Below are 22,416 nucleotides of genomic sequence, written 5' to 3'. Positions count from 1 at the left end.
CCTGAGCCACTGCCTTGCAAGAGGCTTCAGCTTTACCCCCCAGCTTGCAGGAGGGAAAACAAGTCCACCACTGAGCAGAGGCTAGAATTATGGACGAATCGTGTAAGGCCCCCAAAGACAGGTGCTCCCCAGCAGTTCAGCAGCCCAGGGCACACCCTGCAGCCCCTCCTAGCAGTGGCTCTCTGGATTATGACGCCGCCTTCTGTTTGTTTGATGAGAAATCAATAGTGTCTGCTCACGCTCATGTTCCCCAGAGCTAACAAGTGCAGCCTGTAATTTGTTTACTTCCTGGCCGACTGTGGGTTTCGTTACTGAAGCAACTGTGTGTCTGGTTATGCTTCTGACCTGGCCCTGTGCCCCTGCTCAGCTCAGTCCTTGAGGAGGCACAGCCCACTGCCCCTACCTCAGAAGCTAAGTGGAGGGGTGGCCACCAGCAACACCCTGTGCTCTGCATGACCTGGGCCTGGGCCTGGCTGCCCCCAGGAGTGTGTCTGGTAGAAGGGGAGCCTTCACCCCCGGCCCCTGTTGTGGAGCCCCCACAGGGGACCCTTCCCTGGTGAGCCTCCCCTGCAGCCCCTGTCTCCTGGGGACTCAGGTCCAGGCTTTGGGGGCTGGGGTGAGACCCATCTCAGAAGCAGATCCACACATTCCCTCCCTACTCTGGCCCCCATTCTAGGTATTGGGAAATACCATTCTAGGTATTGGGGTTGGGAAGGATGGGGTGCTGCCTCACTTTCTGCAGAAGCAGAACATGCAAACCCATTCTGGGCCTCAGCCCTCTGCTTCTCTGACCACCCAGACTGCACAGCGGCCACTCAGGGAGGGGTGAAGTGACTGTCCCCAAACCTAGTCTGCATGTCCTGCCTCAACAACGTCACCCGCCCTTTGTCTCGTAACTGTCTTCCTCACTGTCCCTTATGACCCTGAGGGCCAGGGAATAGGAACCCACAGAAATAGGGATAGGGCATCTCAAAAGTCACAGGTAATGGCTGATGGGCTGGACCATCACAAGTGTTGTTGCCAGGGTTGTTACCATTCATACACGGTGCAGGCTCCGTGCCGGTCAGGTCATAAGCATCACCTCATCCCATACCCCTGCCCCGTGAGGCACGTGGGGTTAAGTCATTCAGAGGAATGGAGAACTTGTCCATGGGCCTACAGCCGCCTACATGCCTTGGCCCAGAGCTCTCTGGGTTCCTTGCTTGTGGGACATAATACCTAGCCCTCAGCAATTCCAAGTCTTTGCTGTGGGGCTGTCTGTAGTTCCCAGGCCCCAGTGGAATGTATCAAATTGGATATGGGTCCCTGTGTGTGGAGCTCCTATTCTCACTGGCTGCTGGCCTCTGGCCCCAGCAAGGAAGGAAGCAATGTGCTCTGAGACCAGCACGTGGAATTGTTTAGCAAGATATTCTGAGGGAGAGAAAACGTTTTTCTATTGTATTCTTTAAAAAAAGAAAAAGAAAAAACGAAAAGGCCTACAACAAACTTGGTATATTTCAAATGACTTGAAAGAGCCACTCTTTTTTGTTGTGGGTTTTTTTTTTTTTTTCCACTGAATCTCGCTATTTGGGGCTTTCAAATGTTGGCAGGCAGAGTACGGTGATAAAAGCAGAAAAACAAAACCCATTAGAAGAAAGTATTTGTGGCAGTGTTTGAAGGATGTGTTAAAAAAGGTTCACTTTTCTCCCCCTACCTAAATGGTATAAAACCAGGAACAAATAATTCTAATGAAGCGTATACTCTCAGCTAGCTCTTCTTTGGAAGTGAGTTATTAAAAAGACCAAAAGAAAATGATTTAGGAGCTCATGACTCATTTAATTTTTATTGTCTTTATATGAACCAGTCATGAATTCATTGTAAAAAGATGAGAGGCGTTTGATTAGCATGGAGAGCTGTTTGTACCACGATAGACAGTGGTTGTAGGCTCTGCATTAAAATAATCTCATTAAATGCTTGGGTACATTTTGTTTTAAAATCTTAGAAAACACTACACTTGAAGCACTTAAAGGCTTTGGCCAATTCTCTGTAGCTTGTGTCAAAAAACATCTGAACATCCAGTTCTTTTGAGTTTTGAATGAGTTCAAACCATTGGGAGTGTTGTCCAGAGCTCTCCAAGATATGGGGGCCGGGGCCTGTGGTACTCCAGCCTGTGGAACTTGTGGGGTAACTCTGCCCTGCCAAGTGCCTCCTCTGGCCTTTGCTTTCTCAGTGCTTCTTTCGAGGTCCTCTTTCTCCTTTTAGGGGAAAGACTTAAGGGAAGCCCTGGCCTCAGGGCTTAACTTGTACTCAGTGACCACTTCCGGCCCCATCTCCAAGGTACAGGGTCCTTCAGGAAGGTTCTGATTCAGCTTCTATGCCCTGAATGCAGAGCCCAGGAACTCCCCACAGAGTCTCTTCCTCACTGCCTCCCTACAGAGGCCCAGCCAATGAAGGAGGCCGATTGGTGCCTCTCTTGGCCACTACAGATTGGAGACCACCCCTCCAAGGGCACTCTCCGCACTGAGCAAGGACAAGGGAGTCACCAGGAGGTCCTGCAGCCCCTGAGCCATGCCCAAGCACTGCTCTTCCTGGACTCCCCTTCCCCAGCCCCATGCAGCGGAGCTCACATTCAGCCTGTTTCAGGTTTTGTCTACAGCAAACAAGACTGCAGTAAACATCCTTATACACACCTCTTTGCACATGTGTGTAAGTTGACATGTAAGATAAGTTCTTGGAAGTGGTGCATTTTCAGTTTTGATGGATTTTGCCAAATCTCCCTCCACAATAGCTGCACCAGTCTACGCCCTCTCCAACAACGTGTGAGAGTTTTGAACGCCGTGTCAGGAGAAAATTCTTAACTGAAAGTCGTCTTGGTCCCTGAAATGAGCCGTAGAAGGAAATTTACTTAAATCCTCTCTGGAGTGTCTCAAGGACAGGAATCAGCTGTCATGGCTGTGAGTGTGGTCCAGGTTAGAGTCAGGAGCTGGAACCCTTGGTAAAGACTGCTCAGCCTGGGGATTCATGATCCAAGGGTCCCCAGGAAGAGGGTTGCAGGTTTTCCAAAGGAAAGCAGTGGGTATGAGGTGGTCTGGAACTTCAGATGACTGCTGCAGTGCAGTCTAGAACCTGAGTCCCTTCCCGCCCCAGCTGGGGATGCCAGGCTAATTAGCCAAGGAGCCAAAGCCCCATTCAAGGGTTCAGGCCTGCACCTCACCAGAGGGCCCCTTAGCTGCCACCCCTACTACATAACAGTCCCGTGTCCTGGCAGGTCAAGAGGTATTTGCCCTCTGGCCTCTAAGGGTGGACAAGTGGAGGGTTCAGAGCAATGTCTGTGGCATGAGCCTTCTGTTGCAGGTGCCTGGGCACCTGTGTATACCCAGATAATCAGGTTTGTCCCTCTATGCAATTCCAGCACACATACCACTAGGTCAGAACTTCCCTATTTGAGTTTTTGAGCCAACTGAAGTTGGCTCTTCCACAGAAGACACCCTCACTTCTGACATAAACTGGAAGTCAGGTTGTTCCCAAAACCACCCTAGGGTTCAACAGTTTGCTGGAAAAACTCACAAACTCATTGTAAGTGTTATACTCACAGTTAAAGTTGAATACAGCAGAGTACAGATTAAAGTCAGCCAAGTGACGAAGCCCACAGGGCAGAGCCCAGGAGGGCTCTGAACATGGAACCTCTGTTCTCCTCTCCCAGTGGAGTCATAGACACGTCACTGTCACGGCGTCAGTTTCCCAGAGAAGCTCACCCAGGCCTCGGTGTCCAAAGTTTTTGCTGGAGCTCATTCAAATACTGCCCACGTGACTGCCCCCTCATCCTCAGCCCCTCCAGAGGCAGAACTGATACTACCTGGCCTAAAGACCCCAGGCAAATAAAGAGACCCCTATGAGGCATGACATTCCAGAGCCTAGAGATTGCCTCCCTGTAGCCAAAGAGGGCAAGGCCAGACCTCCCTGGGTAATATGAATTCTTCACTATTCTTCCTCTCAGGGCTCCCCAGAAGGTAGCATGCTAGGCTAACACACCTCCCTGAAGTCAGCAAATATTCATTGAGCTCCAGTTATGTACAGGAACCATATGACATGCTGAGGATAATACAGTCATGCACAAAGAGATGAGTCATCCTCAAGAGATGAGGGCCTCCCCTTTGGCACCCACGGTCAGAAGGAGAGACTGACCGCACACACCAGAGGACACCCAAGTCAGCCAGGGACCACACATGCCCTGAGCCTTGGAGGAACCAGGTGCTCTCCCCACAGTGGCTTCTCTCATGCCTCCAACTCCCTCTTCCATACCTGAACCTGGGAACGGGCAGGAGGACAGGCCAGTCCGAGTTGTTCACACTGAATGCAGCTGCCCACAACAGCCCTCTTCCAGGGGGCTCAGTCAGCTACTTAGAGACTGCTCCAAGTTGCAGAGACTTCTTTCCCTTGAGAGGACTCTGAGAAAGAGGATGGTTCTACAGGTCTTTGCAGGATGGCAAGTCCGTCCTGTGAGGGACTGGAAGGAAGTGAATGGCGCTGTAACCTCAGTGTTGGTCACGGAGGTCAGCACTAGAGAGCCAGTGTGTTGGTACGTGTACTCATGCATGTACATCATGTGTGCCTCGTATCCATGTAGATGTTTGAGTGTGCTCCTTCCCCCGTGTGTGCGTTCGCATGTACTGCCTGTGTCCATGTGGATGCCTGTGTGTGCTCACCCACACGTGCATGCTGTCCTGGCTTGGTCTGGATAAGGGCCAGGCAAGTCTAGATGTGTTTGAGGAACGACCATCACCAAGGCACTGCATGTCACTCTGTGTTTAGCTTCGCTGCATTCGACTGTGCGGTGAGATGCTACAGTTAGTGGCATTCTAGCAGCCAGAATTGAAGGATTGTGGGGGGAGAGACCCCCTCTTTACTCCCTCCTCCCGCAAAGAGAGCTGGGGTGCTCCTGAGGAGGGCAACCTTGGAAACGCTCTGAATAATTGTTTCTAAACTGAGTCTGAACTTGTAACGTTGACAGTATCATTAACCTAAACTCTAATATCACTCTGGAGTCCTTGCGTTGAACATTTAGTCACTAAATATTCAGTATTGATGGCTCATTTCCATATTGCTTATACCTGACTCCCATGGATCACTGTGACAACATCCCCCATCTCATCGCTGTTTAACTATTGTTTAATACTTAAGTCTCATTTAATTGTGTTCTTTATTAAGGGGAGATACTTAGAAAATTGCTTTTTAAGAGGCGAGAACCATGTCTTTAAAATCATCTCTTTCCCAAAAAACAGATGTGCATCAATACAAAGAATGGTCTAATCTGACATCTGTTTATTTCTGTAAGGAACCTTGATTTTGCTAATACAGTTCTATGCATCAGAGCAAAAAAAAAAAAAGCCATCCATAAAGAGACAAGTACAGAGATTCAATCAAGCGTTGATAGCAGTATTCAGATGCATCTCAAAGAACATTCAGGAGAGGAAGGATTGCAGGCTTAGTTTTATGTAGCTTCTTATAAATCAATTGTTAAAGTAATTTTCTCACATCCAACGAGGTAAATTTGATTTCTGTGGCCGGTATTCATATCCAGAAAACAATATGCACTTTGTTCTGTAATTATATGATGCCTATCATTTTCACCCAGAGACATTATTTTACTTACTACAGAGTCAGCTTCTCCCCCAGCTGAAGCCACAGGCAGGTGATGCTTAGGTGCTCACAGAAGAGCCATAACACACCCAGCAGCCCCTCAAGTCCTCCAAGGGCTGACACACACCCCTTAGCACCTGAGTGATTGCCCAAGAGTTAAGTCTGTGCTCCTGGGGAGCAGGGATTTGTACTTGGTAAGCAAGAAAAAAACAGACGGTGAGGTTAAATGACTATGTTGGAGGCACAGCACAAGTCATCAGTAGAGGGTGGGAATCCATGCGTGATGGGCTTTTCCAGCTCTTCCTGCTGCTCTGAGCTTTGGTCGATTCCAGCGTGCCCCAGCCTGATAAGCGCAAAAGAGCCTCGAGTTCTCCCGAGGGCTGCAGGATGGAGAAGGGGACAAGTGGGGAAGTGGGGATGAGACTTGAGACCAGTGCTCTGCTCTTCCCACCAGCTGCCTCATTTTGAGCCTGTGTGGCTGGGTAACATTTGAGTGGATGGGAAGGCAGGTGGGCACCTCGGCTGTCAAACTGAAAGAATCCCACCGAAAGCCTAGCTCAGTGCCCCGTGCAGTCCACTCGACAGCTGTTTTTTGAGGGCCCACTGTGCACCAGGACTGTGCCACGCACACAGGGCACAAGCCTCCCTGCCCTCCTCTGCAGAGCTCACATTCTGCAGGGGAAGACAGACAGCAAACTAGGTAAGTACAGAAAGCAGCAGACGGCACAGCAGTGGGTCCACAGGAGGCACCAAGCAGGGTGTGGGGCAGAGGTTAGGCTCCAGAGATGGGGCTGCCAGACAAGGTTGGAGCAGATTTGCCGGAGAGGGAGACAGACAGACAGCCCGGGAGGAGGGGAGCATCCCTGGCACTCTAGAGCAACAGCAAGGGGAGCGTGCGAGCGGACAGGGTCTGAGAGGGGCTGGCCACCAGCAAACAAGGCTCTGAGTATGAAGGGCATGATGCATCTGCCTCAGGGCAGAGGCTGCGGGCTAGAAGCCGGGGTCCCTGGCATCCCCCGGGAAGGTGGCGACTGGCCAGAGCAGGAACCGTGGAGGTGGTGAGAGAAGGCCCCACTCTGAATGAATCTGCAAGGAGAGCCTAGTGTCTCAGCCCCTGGGGAACTGGGCTTTTGTTTTGTTTTCTGGATTGGGGTTTTCAGGGTTTTTTTCCTGAGGATTAAATACATACAAGGTGATGTGTAAGTTCCCAGCACACGGTAACCTCTTGAAGACCATATGTTGGTATTAATGGGTATCATCCTGAGGTTGATATCTGCGAACAGTGGCCTTAAGGCAGCCCTCGGAGCCCAGGGCCCATCTCAACCTGAGGAATGTGGTGGTGCTGATGACTAAGCAACAACATACGGGTGGTGATGAGGGCAGGGCCTGCCAGGGCCTGAGACCAGCTTCAAGGGCCGTCATGAGAAGGGGCTATGGGTGTGAAGGCTCAGGAAGGCAGTTTGGAGGGAAAATGCCAGCAGGTCCACAGCGCCAGGCTCCCTGCAAGCAGTTCTGGTTTTTGCCTTCTGGGATGGTGTCTACCCTGGGACCCGCCAACTGGGGCGCTGAGGAGTTTCCAAGCCCTGCCACCCTTTTCCCTTTGAAATGGCTGTACCATCGCAGGATGCCATCCCACCGCTGAGACTCCAAGCTAAACAGATTTTCCTCCAGTCTTAGGTATTGACCCAGGAAACAGCTTAGACTAGAAATATGTCGGCCCCAGAATTGACTAGTCATTAACTTTTCATAAGCAACTCAGGTATGAACCTTTTATGATTCTGTTATGATGCAGGACAAATCAGCTATCTGGTGTTTTATTTTATTATGGAGGCTTCCGCAGAATGGTAGAAAAGGGCTCTTTGAAGTAAAGCAATGTTTCACAGCAAACTCTCAGGGTTCCCGCAGCCCTCTGCAACATTTTACTTCTTTGGGAGCACTGCTAGGAGTTTTTCTCCTGACATTGCAAGCAGGCTGCATGTGCCCACCATCTACCTTCCTGCCTTTGCCCTACCCCAAGCTTCACTCTGGGCCGGCACCCCTGCATCTGGCTAATTAGCTAGAAAGTGTCTTTTTTTTTTTTTTTTTTTTTTTGAGGTGGGGTCTTGCTCTGTCACCCAGGCTGGAGTGCAGTGGCGCGATCTCAGCTCACTGCAACCTCCACCTCCTGGGTTCAAGCGATTCTCCTACCTCAGCCTCTTGAACAGCTGGGACTACAAGCGCCCGCGTCCATGCCCAGCTAATTTGTTGTTGTTGTTGTTGTATTTTTAGTAGAGACAAGGTTTCATCATGTTGGCCAGGCTGGTCTCAAACTCCTGACCTCAAGTGATCCACCCGCCTCGGCCTCTGGAAGTGTTGGGATTACAGGCATGAGCCACCGCGCCCATCCCAGAAAGTGTCTTTAAGGGGTTTCGGGACCACTGTGGCCGGGCCCTCTGGAGTGTGAGCAAGAGAGAACATTGGCATTTTAGGGACAGGAGCTCATATGAATATCAGCGGAAGACCCAGGGAGCTGACCTCAGCTGCTCTTAGCCCTCATGCCACCATGGCCTTCTCTCCTGCCTCCAGAATGCTTCTGTGGGAAAAGGGAGCTCAGAAAGGGCCAGAGAATGGCAGGAGGGATGATTTGGTGTTTGCTCCAGGAGGTCAAGAGGAGTTTTACATCTTCTGCTAATAATAACAAGAAAAATAACATCCCCTATGTATATCATGCACCCCACATTCAAAAATACATTCACATGCATTTTCTCACCAGATCTCCCAACACCACATAAGGCAGGCCGGCCATATATATTGTCCACAACTTACAGGTGGAGAAGCCAGCACCCCGAGAGACTGAGTACGCTGGTCAGTGGCAGAGCTCAAGCTAAATCCTGGATCTCCTGAGTTCCCATCACTCCCTGCCGATGACAGTGCACAGCCGCCTTGCTCATCAGTGAGCCTGGGCCTTCTCTGTACCATCAGTTCTGAGCACCATATCCTGGGAGATGTTTGGTAGCCAAGGCCCAACCTGATGAGGGCTCTCTGTAGACAGTGGGTAACTCCAATCCCTGGCATGTCTATAGTTGGTGCCTGGAAGGGCCAGCATTGGGCACAGGTCTGCGAAAGGGAAGGCAGCTGACTGGGCAAGTGCTTGGTGCCCAGTGCTCATCAGGGAACTCTGATGCAGCCAAAAGCCCCCTCCTTCCCATCCCTCTCCTATGCACTGGCCCAATAAGACCCCATCGTGTGAGGCTGCAGAGATGACAGTGCTGAGGCTTATTAAGCCATTTCCTGTGGAACCCGTGGGCTTCTGCCCTTCCTCGTGCTCTCTGATGTTCCTGCCCTGTTTTTTTTGTTTGCCCCATATTCCCCTTAGTTCTATTTCCCTTCCCTTGGGTTACCAAGATCTCTGCAAGCAGCCTGAAATCATTCTGGGATTGAGGTGGGATCTAAACCATAGGCAGGCCAACTGCAGCCCATGGGCCAAATCCAAGCCACCAACTTTAAATAAAACTTCAGTGGAACACAGCCACGTTCATTAATTTATGTCATGAAGGCTATTTTCATGCTGTAATGGCGGAGTTGGGTATTTGGCAGAAACTGTGTTACCCATGAAGCCAAAAATACCTGCTCGCTGGCCCCTTAAGAAAGTCGGCTAACCCCTGCTCTAAACAAGGCCTGGCCTCCAGAAACAGAGCTGTTCATCAGGTGAGCAAGATCCCTGAGAAATAAGCATGCAGCAGGTAAATGGGGGGATACGTGGGCCTAGTTGCTTGAAATTGAGAGGGCATGTGCTGGGGGAAGGATTCAAACCAGGCCTCATGGAGGAGGTACCAGGTACACAAGGCCTTAAACAGATGCAGGGCTCTGGGCCCACCATGTGAAGACGAGATAGGGTTGCTGCTACCCAGGATGGCTCACCCCTGCAGACAGCTCTGGCTGAGCAAGGGCCAGGCAGAAAGGAACTCTCTCCCAGCTGCAGGACTTCTGGAAAACCAGGAGACAGCTATAGTTTCCAGCCTGTTCAATAAAGAGGCCCGTCTCATCGTCGTCTTTGCCCTGTGCAGGACTTCGGAGAGGATGATTCCCTGTACATCACCAAGGTGACCACCATCCACATGGGCAATTACACCTGCCATGCTTCTGGCCACGAGCAGCTGTTCCAGACCCACGTCCTGCAGGTGAATGGTTAGTAAATGGCTCCATGCATGTTGTCCCCTCAAAGCCTCCCCAAACTGCTGCTCAGATCAACCTTCGCCCCCTCCTGTATTCTGTCTTCTTAAAGAAATATCTAACCTCAAAATATCTCATCTCACTTATAAGTAAAGGGGAACTGTGTGGAAAGGGCAAAGTCTGTTGACCAATTTTCCTATTTGGCTCCAACCAAAGCCTCCACAGATGAAACAAATCCAAGTGCCATGGCGTGAGCCATTCAGGCCAGTCACGCTCGGCAGCTGGGGCTCCCACAGACCACGTGGAGTGTGGAGCGTGCCCCTTAGGCAACACGGTGCTGATGAGCCGCTGTAGCCTCTGGATCCAGCGAGAGCAGAAACTGAAACCCACCACTCCTTCCAGGTGGTATGGAACCATATCACTTGTTCAATTAGGAGCCTCTATTTCCTCCGACAAGGGCTTGTGTCCATCTCCCTCCCCAGGAGGCCCAATGAGCCTCATCTTAGACAAGCCAGGACAGAAACTGAGGCTTGGAAGCTTTTCCTTGATTCTCACAGGCCTCTGTGTTGCCAGGAGTCCCAGAAACGGAAGAATTCACTGCCTCCTAATTACAGCAGCCAGGGTTTTCCCAGCACTTGCCTTGGTCAGTCCCTGTAATCAGCCCTTCACATAGACCTTCCCATCCACGTATCTTAATCCACTTCATGGATGATTTGCTAAAAAAGGTCACTTGCTTGGGGTCACACAACTGCTGGGTGTTGCTCTGGATCCAAACCCTATACTCTGACCTCTAGGTCACACTGCTGGCTGCCTTAACCTGGTCTGATGAAATAGAGTATGTATATAATGCTTGGGAAATGCCTGGCAGAGGATGTAGTTCAAAGTCCAAGGTAGGGCAGACACGGGGGTGATCGTTGGTGTAGCTCAAGCCAAATTTAGCTATAGTTGGTGCACACAGATGGTCAGAGCTGGTGGCCCCTCAGAGAGCCTCCTCTCCATTATACAGATTGGGAAATCAAGACCCAGAGAAAATGTCCAAGCCAAGAATAGAATATAGGCCGCTTCTCCCTGGAGCTGCCACACTGCCAGCAGTGGGGGCAGGATCCCATGCACAGGCGGGGCCGCCAACTTCTGGGACTTCCCCTTCCATGACTCTGCCCTGACTCGGTTGACTAAAGAAACCATTTCAGGCAACTACTTCCTCTTTCAAATTATTAGTATAATTTGCCCATGGCCCAGACCTCCCAGAGATGTGGCCCGAGCACTGACAATGATTTATAACTCTGGGTAAACCTCTTGCATTTTTTTCATAGGAAGGCAAAAGAACTTCAGACATAAATGATTAATCCATTAAATTAAAAACACTCTCGACCTCCCCACAGTTCAGACAAGTCGCGATTCATTCCCAAAAACACAATAATAACCTTCTGAATCTGTTTATTACTCCCGCATGCTACTTTCGTGACTGTGCCTCCTACTTAAGGATGTATTTACGCTGCCTTTCACGTTGGGAATGGTCGGTGTTTCCCAAAGACAGTGGGCCTTTGTGTTATGGATGCAAATGTTTTCACTTGAAGGTTCTCAAATTTAAGAGAAAATGAGGCTGGTGTGGTGGCTCACGCCTAAAATCACAGCACTTTGGGAGGTTGAGGCTGGATCGCTTGAACCCAAGAGTTCGAGCCCAGCCTGGCCAACATGGCGAAACCCTGTCTCTACAAAAAATACAAAAATTTCCCATGTGTGGTGGCATGTGCCTGTAATCCCAGCTACTTGGGAGGCTGAGGCATGAGAATCGCTTGAACCCAGGAGGTGAAGTTTGCAATAAGCTGAGATAGCACTGCTGCACTCCAGCCTGGGCAGCAGAGGGAGACTCGCTCTCAAAAAAAAGGGAGAAAATGAATGTGTGTGCCTAGGATATATTAATTTCACATTATTTTTAATGTGTGGATTAACACAAAAGGAAAAGAGATCAGAGCCAAAGGAAAGAGTTGGGTCTCTGCCACGTTGCCAGCAGAGAGCTTGGTCTCCGCCTTTCCTGGCAGGGCCCCAGGAACTTCACACACCCACATAGACGCTCCCTGTCCACACTGTTCCATCCTCCTGGTGGGAGGCTGGATTCAGAGCTCCAGCATGGGTAGGAACTGCCCAGAGCTGGCTCTAACTTTGAGTATGGACAACACTTCAGGGTGTTTTCAAGGAGAAAAATGGGGCATAATTGAGAGAGAAACTGGGATAAAGAGAGGGGTTTTTTTATTTTTTTTCAAGGTAGGAGAAATAGAAGCATTGTGTGGACTAACAGGAAAAATCCAGTAGAAAAGGGGACCAGGATGCAGGAGTAAGAGGCGTGGGAGCTATGTCTGAGCGGGGGTGGTGTCTAGGTAGTAGGTGGGCGTGACATGAGAATGGTCTGGAAGTGGCAACGAGGGCCCAGGAGGACGCCTACCCCACCTCCCACCCTAGTGGTACCAAGAGAAACGGGCTGCCTCTGAAGCCGCTGCAGGAGAAGCTGCATCCTTAGGAGGAAGCCAGGTTTCCATTGGCGCAGGAAGGTGAAGGAGCGCTCATAGAAGAGTCTGAGGATGTGGGAGATGTTGCTAATGACAGCAAATGAGTTCCAGAAGGCATAACAGAAGGTTCTGGGGAGGAGGGATGCCCGGAGGCCTAGGCTTCTTGTGGAGATTGGCATGAGCTGGGATAAGGGGCGGTAGGAGAAGAGGCCTAATGATCCCCAGTAGAGAGTTGGGGCAAAACTGGGGAGACACAGGGGCACCAGAGGTGGGGCAGGCACATCTGAGGCTCCCTCTTTAGTCCTGCTGAAGGGCTAGAGGCCAGTGGGGAGTCATCTTACCTGCTTTGGCTCAAAAAACCGTCAAGACCAGCAGCAGTGTGCGTCTCACTCTAGGTACATGTGAGCCATTTTTTTTTGTCCCTGCTAATGGAGACCCAAGTGTCTTGCATTTAGTCATGTTTTTTTTTTTGTCTTTTTTTTGTTTGTTTGTTTGTTTCTGACGGAGTCTGGCTGTGTTGCCCAGGCTGGAGTGCAGTGGTGCAATCTCAGCTCACTGCAAGTTCCACCTCCCGGGTTCACACCATTCTCCTGCCTCAGCCTCCCAAGTAGCTGGTACTACAGGCACCCACCACCACGCCCGGCTATTTTTTCGTATTTTTAGTAGAGACAGGGTTTCACCGTGTTAGCCAGGATAGTCTCGATCTCCTGACCTCGTGATCCGCCTGCCTCGGCCTCCCAAAGTGCTGGGATTACAGGTGTGAGCCACCGCGCCCAGCCTAGTCGTGTATTTTTAAGTGAATGATTCATTCCACACCCTTGACTTGCAGTCGGGTTTTATTTTGTTCTAGAACACTGGCATGCACTTTAGTTCAAAATTAGCCCTGAATTGGTCTGGGAGCTTCCAAGTCAGGACTGACTCAGGGTCTCCCTTGGAACCTGTTAGGTAAATGCACATCCTCCAGCCCCATCTCAGATCTTAGGAATCAGACACTGGGGGTGAGCCCAGCATTGTACTTGATCAAGCTCCCACCACGTGCCCTCTGTGCAATTCCTGTGGGTCTGCAGGATTCCTGTCAGAGGCCAGGGCTGAGGCACAGCCAGTGTCCAGCACTGGTGCTGGCCACCTCACTGAGGGGCCGATGTACCACCCACCATACAAAGGCAAGCTCATTCCTTGAGTTTCCAGTTCACTGGACAAGCCCACCGCCAGTAAAAGGACAGGCATTGCAGACATCAGGAAGCACTTCCCGGGTGAACTGAGAGTGTGGAGCCTAGTCCCTATTCTGACCATTTTCTGGGACCACTGTCCCCATGCTCCCAAAGCTCCCTCTGGAAGTGATTGTCTCACTCATGGTTAATTCTTGAATCACCTCCCCCAGACAGAAGGCTCCATGAGGGTAGGGCCTGAGGCTGTCTCACCCACTGCTGTGTGTGACATGCCTGACACTTGGCTGGCATTTAGTAAACTTTGGCTACACAGTATTGAATTGACAGCTTTGTAAAATGCAGCAAGATCATTAAGGTGGTGCCACACTCAGAACGCCCTCAACTTTTCCGCGGTCCTCTCTCCCTCCACCCCACTTTGCAACATTTGGTATTGTCAAACTTTGTAATATCTGGTATAGCAAAATGACAGTCACTCTCCTTTTGCAATATTTCCTCAGCTGTTCTTGCATATTTTTTCTTCTAAGTTCAGAAATGTTTTGTCAAGCCCCTACCAATTGATTTTTTTTTTTTTTTTTTAAGACAGGGTCTCCCTCAGTTGCCCAGGTTGGAGTGCAATAGCATGATCTAGGCTCACTGCAGCTTCAACTTCCCAGGCTCAAGCAGTCCTCCCATCTCAGCCTCCCAAGTAGCTGGGATTACAGGTGCAAGCCACCATATCTGGCTAATTTTTGTATTTTTGGTAGAATCAGGGTTTCACCATGTTGCCCAGGCTGGTCTTGAACTCCTGGACTCAAGTGATCCGCCCACCTCAGCCTCCCAAAGTACTGGGATTACAGACATGAGTCACTGCACCTGGCACCTACCAAATGATTTTTTAACTGGAGTTAGATTAAACATATGGCTTAATTTTGAGTTTGTTTCCTAGCAATATTAAGTCTTTCTACCCAAGAGCATCTCTCTTCAACTATCCAAGCCTTTTTTAATATCGTCAGTGAAGTTTTATTGTTTTCTTAATTGACTTCCATTATATTTTCTGTCTGGCCATTGCTGGTGTATAAGCAAACTGTTAATTTTGTACGTTTTGGTACTGGCGTCTTTACGTACCAATTAATCCTTATAGCTTTATTGGTGCAGTACCTGGATATAGCCACATATCATTTTTCTCCACCTTTGTACTATTTGTACCTCTCATTTCTTGCCTTCCATTGACAACATCCAGCATGACATTGGGAGTCTGGTATTGCCTCCCTGCCTTTGTCCTTCTTCTGTTTTCCCAAATTAATGTTTCACCATTTGAAAAAGAATGGTGCTGTTTCTTCTTTTTATAGAGATATTCTTCATTGCATGAAGAAAATGTCATTCTGTTCCTATTTTATTGAGGGTTTTTCCCCAAGAAATTGATTTTGAACTTTTTTCAAAGGCCCTTCTAGTGTCTAGCAAGAGAATCGAATGGTTTTTCTCTTTGACTTCAGAATGATTAATGGTAGATTTCCTAGTAGCCATTGAAACATATTACTCTTGCCCATAGTATGTTCTTTTAATACCATGCTAGATTTGACTTGTCAATATTTTACTTAGAATTTTGGTGTATCTCGTCCTAAGTGAGATCAGTCTGTAGTCTTTTTTGCATTCTCTGCCAGGTTCTGGTGTCCACATGATGCTACCTTCATGATGTCATTTGGAACATCTTCCCTGTTCTATGCTCTAGGAATTATTCATTCCATTATATATTCCTAATGAAGGAATTATCTGAAAAAAACTTGTCAGAGTGCCTTTTGAGTTAGTAGTACTTTACAGTTATTTTAAATATTCTCCCCTTAATTCAATGCTGGTACTTCCAAGTTTCCTTTTTTATTTTTATTATTATTATTTGAGAGAGGTTCTTGCTGTGTCACCCAGGCTGGAGTGCAGTGGCGTAATCATGGCTCACTACAGCCTCGCCTCCCGGGCTCAAGGGATCCTCTCACCTCTGTCTCCTGAGTAGCTGGGACCAGAGAGGTGTGTGCCACCACACCTGACTAATGTTTGTATGTTGATAGAGACGGGGTTTTGCCATGTTGCCCAGGTTGGTCTCGAACATGTGGACTCAAGGGATCCGCCCACCTTGGCCTCCCAAAGTGCTGAGATAATAGGCATGAGCCACCGCACCTGGTCTAAAGTTTCCTTTTAAATGATCCATTTCATTGAGACTTTCACATTTATTAACAATAATTGAATATTCTCTCTCTTTTTTTTTTTTTTTTTTTTTTGAGACGGAGTCTCGCTCTGTCGCCCAGGCTGGAGTGCAATGGCCGGATCTCAGCTCACAGCAAGCTCCGCCTCCCGGGTTTACGCCATTCTCCTGCCTCAGCCTCCCGAGTAGCTGGGACTACAGATGCCCGCCACCTCGCCCGGCTAGTTTTTTTTTGTATTTTTTAGTAGAGACGGGGTTTCACCATGTTAGCCAGGATGGTCTTGATCTCCTGACCTCGTGATCCGCCCGTCTTGGCCTCCCAAAGTGCTGGGATTACAGGCTTGAGCCACTGCACCCAGCCGAATATTCTCATATTTTTTAATCCCCTCTGTGTTCTTTTTCTATTTTTATCATTGATCAAACGCCCCAGGAATTTAGTTGTTTTGTTGGGTTTTACAAACAGCTCTTAGATTTCTTTTTTACCAGTTCTCCTCTTCAGCTTTCTGGTTGATTCATTCATTTTTGCTTCTGTCCCCACTGATTCTTCTTCTACTTTATTTAAGTTTACTCTGTGGTTGCCAGGCAGGCTTGTAGAAATAGTGATCTAGTAAGAAGCCAAGCTTATTAACCCCAGGTCCTAGCCATTCCTACTCTAGAACTCTGGTGGCTCTACCCTACCACCTTCTCCAACTACCCCCCAGACCAGTACTCCAGGTTCTATCTCTGTGTTCCTGAATTCCGACCAAAATGCTATCTATTCAAAGGGAACCCCACTCCTCCCTCTACCCAAGGCAAGGTGTAGGGAAGTTTCTTTCTTTCCTCTTTGAATCAAGCAGGGAAGTTTCTTTCTTTCCTCTGGATCAAACAGGGGTCAGAGAAGAGAGCTACACATTTCTGTTGGAAGCAGTCCTCCAGATGTGCCTCCGCTGGAGCTCTGTGGACCTCCTCCATCCTTAGCGGCCTGACTTGTGACAGGCTTTTCTGCCACTCCATGGCATTCTCCCCCAGAGCTAAAGAAAAACTGAGGCAAGGACTCTGACTTTATTGTTTTGGGTCTCTGTGTGGTTTGGTATTGGGTGCTCTGAGCTCATGTTATTGTCACAGCTCTGGGCCATTGGATGGGATTGTCTCCCTTGGCGGTTGTCCATGTAGCTTTCACCCCTGCCCCCAACTGTGTCCCACAGACAAGAGAAGACTTGAAATTCAGACTGAGTTGATGGAATTATGAGCAGCCCCTGAGGAGTTGTGACAGGAGCTACAGAGTTCATTTCTCACAGTCAGGCAGTGGAGTTTTTCTTTTATTCTCTGCCCACCCCACATGAATCACAAAAATTCTACCCCACTCAGGTCCCGGGATCCACACCATTGCCTTTTTCTACATAAGTACCAATTTGTTCTATGCTCTGGTCCCAAGAAAAACCTTCTCAGTTCTAAAGTAAAGTACTGGATGCTTTCTTTTACTGAACAACAGGGACTTCCAGATGACTCTAGGAAAATGTAGCTGTCCACTTCAAGAAGAATCCATCTCCCCCACCTCCAAGGGCAGTGTGTTTAGTTTAGTTTAGTTTAGTTTAGTTTAGTTTAGTTTAGTTTAGTTTAGTTTAATATGCGGGTATGTTTACATCTCACAAATCTTTTTTGAAAGTGTGTAAAGTAAAAGGTATAGCTAATGAAGAACCCTCTATTCCACTAAAAATGATACTTATTTCCTGGACCCAAAGCTAGGGGTAGGAGGGTGGGTCCTCCAGACCCTCGTTGCTTCTTCCAGGTCCCTCCCCATAGCCAGGCTGGGTAGGGCCAGACTCTGTGGAGGGTGTGAAACCTTGCCCACCCATGCTTGTCTGGTGAGTGGGCAGGGTCACACCCCCAACCCTGAACTTGACTGCCAGGGCCCATGGCTGAGTCACTCCAAGCTGAGGAGGGCACACCTGGCCTTTCACCCATGTTCCGGGGGTTGAGAAGTGGAGAAATGAAAATGATCCACTGGAAAATGAATGGACTTCCCCAGAACAGAGGCCCTGCCAGTCAGTGCCATAAGTGTTTTGTGATACATTTCCTGCAAGAAATTAAGCCCTATCCAATGGCTTTCTGATAACAGAAAGGGAATATATCTAAATTTTATTCATTTTATTCAGAAACAAATTTCAGTGGCTGCTGCTCTTTACATGTAGCAGCTGAACAGCATTAAATATTTGGATGGCCTTCTGATCGTATTTAGAATAATGATGAAAGCCATGAGTCATAGGGTACAAAGTCTGACATGTTTATTATCTGCAATCCATTTTACAGCCCTTTCTTTTAGAGCTAGAGTTGCTGGACAGGATTATTATAAGCTAGTTAAACACAGAACTCCAGTCACCTCTTGGGTTCACCCCCTCTGGAGCAGGGTCTCAGGTTGGACCACAGGCTCAAATCCAGGTCAGGGCCATCTCTTTCTCACCAGCACTGACTCTCACCCACAGTGCCGCCAGTCATCCGCGTCTATCCAGAGAGCCAGGCACAGGAGCCCGGAGTGGCGGCCAGCCTGAGATGCCATGCCGAGGGCATTCCCATGCCCAGAATCACTTGGCTGAAAAACGGCGTGGACGTCTCAACTCAGATGTCTAAACAGCTCTCCCTTTTAGGTAAGAACTGCCCTTGGTAGACATCTATGTGATATTCCCATTCAAATCCAGCTGAGACTCCAGGAATGGAAATGAGAAGTATAATTTGTTTCTAAGTCAGACAGGTTAGGAATGAACAGATGGCTCCCAAATTTCCCTGTTATCTGGGCTCACACAGGTCTTTTTGAGCTTTCTGAGAGCAATAATGAGAAGCTGTCACTCAGGTCCAGCTCACCCTCAGTGCATTTCAGATGTGCCAGCCCTTCCTGGGCATATGATCAGGGCTGCTGGCTGCCCAGGGGCTGGGCAGCCCTAACACTCTCATAGCCCCGTAAAGGAAAGTGAGGGCGTCTCCAGCTGAGCAGTGCACCCTGAGCACTATCCTTTCTGCAGCCAATGGGAGCGAACTCCACATCAGCAGTGTTCGGTATGAAGACACAGGGGCATACACCTGCATTGCCAAAAATGAAGTGGGTGTGGATGAAGATATCTCCTCGCTCTTCATTGAAGACTCAGCTAGAAAGACCCGTGAGTCAACACTTGCATTTATGCTTCTGAGCTGGCTGAGGGGTGTTGGGTGGCAAGGGAGGGCACCAGTTGACCAGGGCCACAGCTGCCAACCATGAGTCCGTGAAGACAGGGACTTCATATCCCTCTGTGCATAAAGCTGGAATCAGAGGGCACCCAGAGGTGAGCAGGCCTTTCCTGGCAACCTAGACAACTCTGAAAACAGACAGGGAGACTCCCTGGACAGCAGACAGAGCCCAGGAACACAAGGAAACCCAAATAGTGGAGTCCCAGCTCTGCTTTTTACTTGCTGTATGCCCTGAACCTCTGCCCTTCATCCACAAAATCAGTTATACTATCCGCCCACCAGGTACTGATGTCCCACAGTGGCTCAGACCCTGGTCTGTGCACACATGCACACCTTTGGGAGTGTGGTAGCCTTTACACTAGGGATCCGGCCCATCAGTGTGCTAAGTGTGCTCTCCTCATAACCACTGCTCCCCAGGTAGGCCTGCAGGTGTGATTTCATAGATGTGGGTGTTGGTCATGGTCAAAGGCTCCAGGCTAAGCCACTTTCATCAAAGTAGATAATCAGAAGTATTTCACATGGTCATCCTAGGAGAATCCTAGTTGAAAGTCACTTCTCCTGGTGGTAGTCCAGGAAATCTGGGAGAAATGTTGCTTACTCTTGATCATCCATAGAATGTGAGAAATTCCATTAGCTTCTGTGGTCCTGGGGCATGATTTCAAAGATTTACTTAGGAATCAAAAGTGTCTGGAGACCTGAAAGCATTTGTTCATGTCCAGAGCTTCCCCCAAGATACTGTTCCTAGAGCAATGAGTGGTGCGCATTCTGTAAGTGATGGACTAGGTACCAGGATCTTCATAAATGGAATCACTACAGTAAAGGTTTGATACTGCTTTCTTCTTTTTCCTTCCCTCCATCACATTCCTGCTTTCCTCATTCTCTGCTGCTCCAGTTGCAAACATCCTGTGGCGAGAGGAAGGTACCAAGCTTCGTTATTTTGCGTCATGCTTGTGATCACGTGTGTGCAGTTCTGTGATGGGCCATCTTTCCGTGAACTGCCATCAGCTTTCCCACACGCAAAGTAGCCCTACAAGTATGGGAGCAGGAAGTCAGTGTCAAATTCAAGTGGCATATGCATTTAATCAAATTTAAAATGTACTCATGTCTTTAATGAGAAATTTTTAAATGCAAAGCTTTCATTGAAAGTGGCTTGTAACCTCCACTGAAGCAGAACAGTTGGCAGGGGTTCCTGGTCGGATGTGGGCCTTAAATTTTTTTCCAGTAGCTGACTGGTGTTGGATTTAGTGCTTTGCTTATCTTGTGTGGTTTAAAAACAACAAAACAAGTTGTCGATCTCTACTAGATAGTCCCTGTACCTTAAATATGCTTTGATTAAGGAAATGCAGAGGACAAAAGCTGCCATAATTTCTGCCAATGTGTATTTTTAAATGTATAGATTTTCAGATACATATTTATCAAGCAAATCTTTAGTAAGTTGAGCCATATGAAATTGCCATTTTTGTGCATCAAAGTGGTCTAATACTGACAATTTCATATGACTCAAAATATAGTGGGCACGTGTGGGAGCTGGTGGCAGAGCCTGAGTCACTGTGGGGTACAGATACGTGCCCGGGTCCCTGTCCCCACAACCAGATAAGAGTCCAGATCCCCTTGTGGCAACTCATTCTCCAGCTCAGTGGGCAGCAGCAGGAGGTACCATGTGATTGATGTTTTAAGCACAAAATCTCCCTGTTTGAAAACCAAGACATTTCCCATCTCATTTTTTTCCTCAAGAACTTCACACGGTGTTACCTGCAGTCTGGCATATGAATGCAGACACATACTCAGAACAATTTCCTGAACGTCAGGCACTAAAGCTGACATGATAAGTCTGGGAACAAAACAAAGGCAGAGCCCAGAAAATGAGGAAATGCTGTCAATAGCAACAGTCGCTGATCACGGCGGTCCCTTAGGCTCTCACGGCTGCTGAACGAGCAGCACCTAGGTTGAGATGCACATTCACTCAAGTGTTTAAGAGGTGGTGTTTTGCTAAGGGGAGGTTACTACAAAGGGTCTTAAGTTTCAGAAGTAGAGACCTGCCAAGAATGCAAGAGGCCCTGTGGGATGTGAAATCAGCTGTAAAGACCCAAGTGCCCACTAAAGACCCACAGCCGCCTTGGGGCATAGGGTTGGTAGGTATATTGAACAATTGAGCAGTGAACAAATTCCATCCTGCCTGGGTAGCTAGATGCTTGTACCCTTCACTCCTGAAAGTCAAGGTCTGGAAATAGGGATAGGGAGCCAAAATGAAGAGGCCAGCAGGCCTCAGGGGACACTTAAGTCTCAACAGGAGAAATGAGATGAGAACAGACAAAAGCAAAAACAGCTCCTTCAGGCCCTGTTAACAGAAGCTACACTCAGGCAGCTTCCAGGGAGCTGGATCAGGCAGCTGGGTATCCTGTGAAGTCAATTATTTGTTGAATGACTGTTTGTTGAGCCTCATATTCCAGGACCGACTGTGAGCAAGGCCGAGGCACTGCACTCAGCCTGGCATGTAGCTATAGCCACAAACCCCATGTGGGCTCTATTATGCTTTCAGTCTTATGTTGGTTCTTCCAGCTACCAATTTTCCAAGTAGCCTTGGGTGGCTGTTCCTGGAGTCTGTGGCCTAGTGGGGACTTTGACCCCCTCTGGCCCCTAGGTTTGAGTGGAAGTAGTTTGCCAGATGAAAGAGTACAGAAGAGAAGTTCCTGTTGTGGGTGAGAGAGATGGGGTCAGAGCAGGTGTGTGCTGGAGTGCTGGCTCCAAACACCAAGATGCTGTGGAGCTAAGACCAGACTCTTGGCCGGAGGTGAGCTTCATCTGGCTTTCGAGAAATAGGCTGCCCAGTGCCCCGGATTCCCCAGGGATTGCTTATGGAGAGCTACGCTGCGTACTCCCTAGTGTTCGCAGCTTCTGAGAGGCCTGCTACCAGCTGCTTCTGCTGGCAGGAGCCCTCCTGCCCAGAGCCTGACTCAGCACAGACGCTGGAGGCGGCCGCGGTTTATCATAGAGTCAGCCCCTTGTTCAACAGCAAGGACCACCCACATTAATGCCTCTGGGTTGCCAAGGACCCAAGGCCCAGAAAACTGCCTGCAGAGTTGTTGGAAAAAAGTAAAACAGTGATTCCTGTGTTATTGTTTTCTGACTCACTAAAAACTTGCTCAGATAGTCCATTAAACCAGCATACCAGTTTTCTCAGCATGCTAAAAAAAAAAAAAAAAAAAAAAAAAACTAGAAAAGAGATTTTTCTACATATTTACCCTAGAATTTGTAGAGATCTTAATGTTCTAGATTTAAAAGAAATGAAGAAAGAAAGGGAAAGAGGAGAGAGAAATGAGGAGACAGAAAAACAGGGAGAAGGAAAGAGGGAAGGAACACTCTAGAGCTTACATCTCTTTGTACTTTGTTTCCCCTTTATAGAGACAGAGTGAGGGACAGAGGCCAGAAGGCAGGGCCCAGGATCTAGCCCCAGCTCTGGCACAGAGACAGGTGGCCTCAGACAAGCCCCTTTCCCTCCTTGGACCTCAGTTTGTCTTTAAAATAAGGAGGCTGAGCTAACTGGTCCCCAAGGCCGCTTCTCGACCAGTTTGCTTAGACCCTCTCCCCAGACAGCCAC

General features: G+C 48.7%; 1 protein-coding gene across 1 annotated transcript in view; it reads left to right on the top strand.

Annotated features, from left to right (window-relative positions):
• Positions 1 to 22,416, top strand: part of FSTL4 (follistatin like 4) — a 412,856-nt gene that overhangs the window by 366,212 nt on the left and 24,228 nt on the right. Inside the window, exons 8-11 of the mRNA XM_030927157.1 lie at positions 9,666 to 9,786; positions 18,083 to 18,244; positions 18,617 to 18,751; positions 19,711 to 19,737. Coding sequence (XP_030783017.1) covers positions 9,666 to 9,786; positions 18,083 to 18,244; positions 18,617 to 18,751; positions 19,711 to 19,737 — 445 coding nt within the window. The remainder of the gene's footprint in view (positions 1 to 9,665; positions 9,787 to 18,082; positions 18,245 to 18,616; positions 18,752 to 19,710; positions 19,738 to 22,416) is intronic.

Source organism: Rhinopithecus roxellana, chromosome 3 (genome assembly GCF_007565055.1).
Source record: "Rhinopithecus roxellana isolate Shanxi Qingling chromosome 3, ASM756505v1, whole genome shotgun sequence".
Taxonomy (NCBI): Eukaryota; Metazoa; Chordata; class Mammalia; order Primates; family Cercopithecidae; genus Rhinopithecus; species Rhinopithecus roxellana.
This window is presented reverse-complemented; position numbering and strand designations above follow the sequence as displayed.